At 47.8% G+C, this 7,500-nt stretch overlaps 1 protein-coding gene across 1 annotated transcript in view; it reads right to left on the bottom strand.

The window, feature by feature from the left end:
* Positions 1-7,500, bottom strand: part of lrp6 (low density lipoprotein receptor-related protein 6) — a 59,880-nt gene that overhangs the window by 28,890 nt on the left and 23,490 nt on the right. Inside the window, exons 4-7 of the mRNA XM_078272879.1 lie at positions 6,407-6,603; positions 4,838-4,972; positions 3,410-3,806; positions 2,612-2,783 (exon numbers count right to left, since the gene is read on the bottom strand). Coding sequence (XP_078129005.1) covers positions 2,612-2,783; positions 3,410-3,806; positions 4,838-4,972; positions 6,407-6,603 — 901 coding nt within the window. The remainder of the gene's footprint in view (positions 1-2,611; positions 2,784-3,409; positions 3,807-4,837; positions 4,973-6,406; positions 6,604-7,500) is intronic.

The following is a 7,500-nucleotide window of genomic DNA, read 5'->3' as shown; positions in this document are numbered from 1 at the left end:
TTTCTGACCCAGTAGTCCCAGGAACGTAGTTCTAGGAACGTAGTTCTACGAACAGTCCACTTCTAAACAGTTCTACTAACTACTCTCCCACCCAAACGATATGTGCTAGGAATGATATGTCTAGGAACGTTATGTGCTAGGACCGTTGTGTCCTAGGAACGTTGTGTTCTAGGAACGTTGTGTTCTAGGAACGTTGTGTTCTAGGAACGTTGTGTTCTAGGAACGATATGTGCTAGGAACGATATGTTCTAGGAACGTTGTGTTCTAGGAGCGATATGTTCTAGGAAGCGAGTATGTGCTAGGAGCGATATGTGTTCTCAGGAACGTTGTGTCCTAGGAGCGTTGTGTTCACGATATGTTCTAGAACGTTGTGTTCTAGCGAACGATATGTTCTAGGAACGTTATGTTCTAGGAACGATATGTTCTAGCGATATGTTCTAGGACCGTTGTGTTCTAGGACCGCTGTGTTCTAGGAACGCTGTGTTCTAGGAACGATATGTTCTAGGAACGATGTGTTCTAGGAACGCTATGTTCTAGGAACGTTATGTTCTAGGAACGATATGTTCTAGGAACGATATGTTCTAGGAACGCTATGTTCTAGGAAGGGCCACAGGGTCAAAATGAAATACATACATAACAATAACTTATAACAATAACTTATTTCACCGGTATTTTACAATAACTTTGAATGCAGCACGAGGCTGGCGAGGCTGAGTCTGTTTTCCAGACAGCGGCAGCTACAGTCTGGTGTTACAGTCCTCTCCAGTGAATACAGACACACTTTACACCGTTTAGCTGTCAGCCTTTTAACTGTGTTTACTCCAGCTGCTAGCTAACGGTAGGCTAATGTTAGCTGCTGCTAAGTGTAGTGTTGACTAGCTAACGGTAGGCTAAATTTAGCTGCTGCTAAGTGTAGTGTTGACTAGCTACCGGTAGGCTAACGTTACCTGCTGCTTAGTGTAGTGTTGACTAGCTAACAGTAGGCTAACGTTACCTGCTGCTAAGTGTAGTGTTGACTAGCTACTGGTAGGCTAACGTTAGCTGCTGCTAAGTGTAGTGTTGACTAGCTACCGGTAGGCTAACGTTACCTGCTGCTAAGTGTAGTGTTGACTAGCTAACGGTAGGCTAAATTTAGCTGCTGCTAAGTGTAGTGTTGACTAGCTAATGGTAGGCTAACGTTAGCTGCTGCTAAGTGTAGTGTTGACTAGCTAACAGTAGGCTAACGTTACCTGCTGCTAAGTGTAGTGTTGACTAGCTAACAGTAGGCTAACGTTACCTGCTGCTAAGTGTAGTGTTGACTAGCTACTGGTAGGCTAACGTTAGCTGCTGCTAAGTGTAGTGTTGACTAGCTAACAGTAGGCTAACGTTACCTGCTGCTAAGTGTAGTGTTGACTAGCTAACAGTAGGCTAACGTTACCTGCTGCTAAGTGTAGTGTTGACTAGCTACCGGTAGGCTAACGTTAGCTACTGTCAGGTGTAGTGTTGACTAGCTAACGGTAGGCTAACGTTAGCTACTGCTAAGTGTAGTGTTGACTAGCTAACAGTAGGCTAACGTTAGCTGCTGCTAAGTGTAGTGTTGACTAGCTACTGGTAGGCTAACGTTAGCTGCTGCTAAGTGTAGTGTTGACTAGCTACCGGTAGGCTAACGTTAGCTGCTGTCAGGTGTAGTGTTGACTAGCTAACAGTAGGCTAACGTTACCTGCTGCTAAGTGTAGCGTTAACTAGCGTCCCGTGCGGCGATGTTTCAGTTCCCTCTAACGTCCGTTTTCGGAGAATCAGAGAGAAGCGCAGGCATTTAAGAGACACCTAAATAAGGCACCGAAATCCACGTTGCTATTCGGATCTACACGATTCACGCGGATGACATTTTCCCATTCAAAACGGCGATTTTCGCAGGTATGGTATGTTCAAAAGTAGTTTTAGACGTTTTTAGTTCTAGACGCCCCCTAGTGGCAGCAAATGTAATCTGCAGCAGGGTCGTCGAGCTGGAAAAACCAAACTCTAGTCAGGCCAATCACATCGTGTGTAGAGTGGGTGGGCGGGGCTTATGGCTGCTGCTGCTGCTGGTGAACAGCGTCTCTGGAAGACTTGGAGTTTCTTTGAGAAAAGAACAAAGAACGGCCATGAAGTCATTCTTAAAAAAGGAAGATGTGTTCAGAGTCTAAAGTCTAACCTCCTTTCTGAGTCAAAATTTTAAATAAAAAACCTTTATCAAGTTTTGGTCTTATTTTTCAACACTTCTGTGGCTTTCCTCGACATTTTTGTCACTTTTCTTGTTGTTTGTCACTGTTCTTTGTACAACCAATCAGAGCAACTAGCGTTGATTGGCTATCCTATTGCGTGCAGAGGGAATTTGAAAGATAACCGTTTGTCCCGCCCCTCAGATTGAGCCCAGCCAATGGGGAGTTCCCAGACCCAACATCTGGATGTGGATCAGACCCAGACCCAACATCTGGATGTGGGTCTGGCTGGTCAGGCTAACTTTTTGGGTTTTTTTGATGTCACTTTTTATTTTTTTACGAGGACCCTGAGTCCCAGACTGATGGCAGCGTTGCCGTAGAGCCCAACAGTTGCTGTGACAACAGAAGATAAGATGAGCTAGGAGACGGACCTCGATCTTGTCCGTCTTGGCGTCGCCCCAGTAGAGTTTGCGTTCGTCGTAGTCGAGGGCGAGACCGTTGGGCCATCCCAGCGACGTGTTGACCATCACCAGGCGCTCCATCCCGTCCAGGTCAGCCCGCTCAATCTTTGGCACCTCGCCCCAGTCCGTCCAGTACATGTAGCTGAAACACAGACAGAGAGACAGACAGGGAGTCAGGCAGAGAGACAGGCAGGGAGTCATGCAGGGAGACAAGCAGGGAGTCAGACAGGGAGTCAGGCAGAGAGACAGGCAGGGAGTCAGACAGGGAGTCAGACAGGTAGACAGGCAGGGAGACAGGCAGGGAGACAGGCAGAGAGACAGGCAGGGAGACAGGCAGAGAGACAGGCAGAGAGACAGGCAGAGAGACAGGCAGAGAGACAGGCAGAGAGACAGGCAGGGAGTCAGGCAGGCAGGCAGGGAGACAGGCAGGGAGACAGGCAGGGAGAGAGAGAGACAGACAGGGAGTCAAATAGGGAGACAGAGAGACAGACAGGCAGAGAGACAGACAGGGAGAAAGAGAGACAGACAGACAGAGTGAGAGAGAGACAGACAGAGACAGACAGAGAGTCAGACAGACAGAGTCAGAGAGAGAGACAGAGAAAGACAGACAGAGAGAGAGAGAGACAGACAGACAGAGTCAGAGAGAGAGACAGACAGAGAGTCAGAAGTCGAGACAGACAGGGAACTGCTGACTAGCCAGACCTTCCTCAACAGCGCTGTGGATTGGTCTGTCTGTCTTCTAATCAGACGTGTGATTGGTGGACTCACCCAGCGACTGGGTCCAGTACGATGGCGCGGGGCTCGTCCAGGTCTTCCGAGATCAGGATCTTGCGCATGGTGCCGTTGAGGCGGGTGACCTCGATGCGGTCGGTCCCGGTGTCGGTCCAGTACAGGTTCCGGGCGACCCAGTCCACAGCGATGCCGTCCGGGTGGTTGACCTGCGACGTGACCACGAACTGGGCGTCACTGCCGTCTAGTCGCGAGCGTCGGATGGCCTTCACGTCGTCGTCCGTCCAGTACACGTGGCCGTCCACGGGGTCGTAGTCCACAGCGATGGCGTGGCGAATGTCCTCCACCTGCAGGATGATGTCCGTGAAGTCGGGCGTGTCCAGAGAGATGCGCCGCAGGTCAGTCCGCCTCGCCAACAGCAGCATCTGGGTCGCACCTGGGGAGGGGGGGGGGGCACAGAGGGTCAGAGGTCACGCACAACACTAAACTTTATTAACACAGTGTAGGCCAATGCTGGGGGGGGGGGGGGGGGGTATATAGTCAAGAAAGGTTAAAGATAATATTAATAACGACAAAAACTTCAGGAAAGGAGAGTAAACACATTTAGCAAGTTAACTCTTATTTTGAGACACACACACACACACAGAAAGACACACACTCTCTCACACACACACACACACTCTCTCTCTCTCTCACACACACTCTCTCACACACTCTCTCTCTCTCTCTCTCACACACACACAGAAAGTCACACACACTCTCACTCACACACACAGAAAGACACACACACTCTCTCTCACACACTCTCTCTCTCTCTCTCTCACACACACACAGAAAGTCACACACTCTCACTCACACACACACACACACACACACACACACACACACACACACACAGAGACAGACACACACACACACACACAGAAAGACACACACACACACACACACACAGAAAGACACACACACACACACACACACAAAGACACACACTCTCTCACACACACACACACACTCTCTCACTCACAATCACACACACACAGTCACTCACAGTCACTCACACACACACAGTCACTCACACACACACACACAGTCACTCACACACACACACACACACTCAGGATCTGTGGTGTAGCTTTTAGTGCATTTAAAATGCCTAAACTTACTGTAGTTGTGTGTTAGGTTTACTTATTATATATTTAAGTACTTTATAAAGCTAATATATTGTTAAATCTAAATCATTTTCTCTATAAAAGAGCCTTTCTTTGATGTCATTTTTCAAGAATCAGTTTAGGAATCAGAATCGTTTTAAAAGTACCTGACCGGCATCGCAATCGTAAAGATCCAAGCGATGCCCAACCTCAGCTGGCACGTACCGGCGGCTGGTGGAATATCAAGCGTTGACCTGAACGGCTGCGATTGTTGAACCCTGATACGCTAAAATAAGATGAAGAGGACGTTGGCGCTCACCGTCTCTGCAGGTCTTTCCGTCCTCCAGCAGCTGGACTCCCGTGGGACAGGCGCACTGAAAGAAAGGCTTCACCGGAGAGAGGAGGCAGAGGTGGGAACAGCCTCCATTCTTCACCGAGCACAGAGTGCTGGCCACTGCACACACACACACACACACACACACACACACACACAGAGACACACACACAGAAAGAGACACACACACAGAGAGAGACACACACACACACACACACACAGAGAGAGACACACACAGAGAGACACACACACACACACACACACACACACACAGAAAGACACACACACACACACACACACACACAGACACACACACACACAGAGACACACACACAGAGAGACACACACACACAGAGAGACACACACACAGCAGAGAGACACACACACACACAGAGACACACACACAGAGAGACACACACACACAGCAGAGCACACACACACACACACACACACACACACACAGAGAGACACACACACACACACACACACACACACACAGAGACACACACACACACACACACACACACACACAGAGAGACACACACACACACACACACACACACACACACACACACAGAGAAAGACACACAAAGGTTAAAGTCATCTACACACATTACCTATACTGTGTGACATATACCAAAAAAATAGGGGAACGTGTGTGTGTGTGTGTGTGTGTGTGTGTCTGTCTGTGTGTCTCTGTGTGTGTCTCTGTGTGTGTGTGTGTGTGTGTGTGTGTGTGTGTGTGTGTGTGTGTCTCTCTGTGTGTGTGTGTGTGTGTGTGTGTGTGTGTGTCTCTCTGTGTGTGTGTGTGTGTGTGTACAATGGTTCTGGAGAAAGCTACAGCAGTGATACCACAGGCCGAGCAATCGGCCGTTCTGAAATCCCCCCTCATCTCTCCCCATATTTATTACAGTCAGTCTGCAAAATGTCGTTATTTGTTGACACTTAAAAGGGGAACCCTATGTTCCTGTGTGTTCTGTGTTCTGTGTTCTGTGTTCTGTGACATTGGTCCAGTATTAAGAGAGATCGCTGCAGTCAGCAAAACAAGCTACTATGTGAGTTAATGGGTCAATTGTTCAGCTTGTATTTACCTTCACAAAAGAGCTCGTTTTGCCGCTGACAGACTCAGATTAATATTCTAAGTGTCTGACAACATTATGAAAGGATTTCTAAGGAGGTCGACCTCTCTGTTGAAGGGTAAGATCCTTTTTTCAAACATAAAAACATCCGCGAAATTGTGTTCGCTAAACCCACCAGACTCCATGTAAATAAACAGTAATTCTAGCATCGTAAAACACACTTCATTCAAAGTCGACAGAAACAAAATAAAACTATGAAAAGCTGTTTTGGGTCGTCTTTCCACTTTAACCAACCATCACAACTGTAGTTTTGGTTGAAATAAACACATAGTTAACAGATTTACATGTGAAAATATGTTGGCTCTATACACGCTAAAAGTACTGTTTTTTTAAATGGAGTCTGGTGGGTTTAGCGCTAGCGACCTCAGAGCAGTTTCTGGTTTTTCAGGACTCTGAGGGGACGGTTTGGACTCACGGATGTTTTGTCTCTTGGCGCTGAAGACGTGGATGTCCATGGGCGAGAAGATGTCCGAGTGGACGACGCGTTGCTCGGCGCCGGTCTCTTTCCTGCAGGAGTGGATGGAGTGGGTGTTCCAGTCGGTCCAGAACAGAGTGTCCTCGTACAGGGTGAGGGCGAACGGGTGAGGTAGCTCCCCTTTAACCACCACCTCCCTGAAACAGCAGCAGACACAGCGGTGGGTTAACGGAGGACATTTACTCAGAGTGAGTGTGTGTGAGTGTGTGTGTGAGTGTGTGTGTGTGTCTGACTTTATGTATATATATATATATATATGTGTGTTTCTGTGTGTGTGTGTCTGTTTCTGTGTGTGTTTCTGTGTGTGTGTGTCTGTGTGTGTGCACGCGCGCGTGTGTGCATGTCTCTGTCTGTCTGTCTGTGTGTGTTTCTGTGTGTGTGTGTGCGTGTGTGTGTGTGTGTTTCTGTGTGTGTGTGTGTGTCTGTCTGTGTGTGCGTGTGTGTTTCTGTGTGTGTGTGTGTTTCTGTGTGTGTGTGTGCGTGTGTGTGTGTGTGTTTCTGTGTGTGTGTGTGTGTCTGTCTGTGTTTCTGTGTGTGTTTCTGTGTGTGTGTGTGTGTGTGTGTGTGTGTGTGTGTGTGTGTGTGTCTGTGTGTGTGTGTGTGTCTGTCTGTGTGTGTCTGTCTGTGTTTCTGTGTGTGTGTGTGTGTGTGTGTGTGTGTGTGTGTGTGTGTGTGTGTTGTATATATGTGTGTGTGTGTGTGTGTGTGTGTGTGTGTGTGTGTGTGTGTGTGTGTGTGTGTATGTGTTGTATATATGTGTGTGTCTGTGTCTGTGTGTGTGTGTGTTTCTGTGTGTGTGTGTGTGTGTTTCTGTGTGTGTGTGTGCGTGTGTTTCTGTGTGTGTCTGTGTGTGTGTTTCAGTGCTTGAAGTTACATATTATTAAACTAGTCAATAAATGTCTGAAATGAAAATGTGTAATATCGCTTTTTGAGTTTTGTCAAACATTGTTTGGACGCGCCAGAGCGTCTTTCGTCCTCATTTATTTATTTTCTGTTTATATGGTACCACCAGCAGTGTAGTCTCCGTGATCTGC

The sequence above is a fragment of the Sander vitreus genome, chromosome 17, assembly GCF_031162955.1.
Source record: "Sander vitreus isolate 19-12246 chromosome 17, sanVit1, whole genome shotgun sequence".
Taxonomy (NCBI): domain Eukaryota; kingdom Metazoa; phylum Chordata; class Actinopteri; order Perciformes; family Percidae; genus Sander; species Sander vitreus.
Note: the sequence above shows the minus strand (reverse complement) of the source record. Positions and strands in the feature narration are given on the sequence as shown.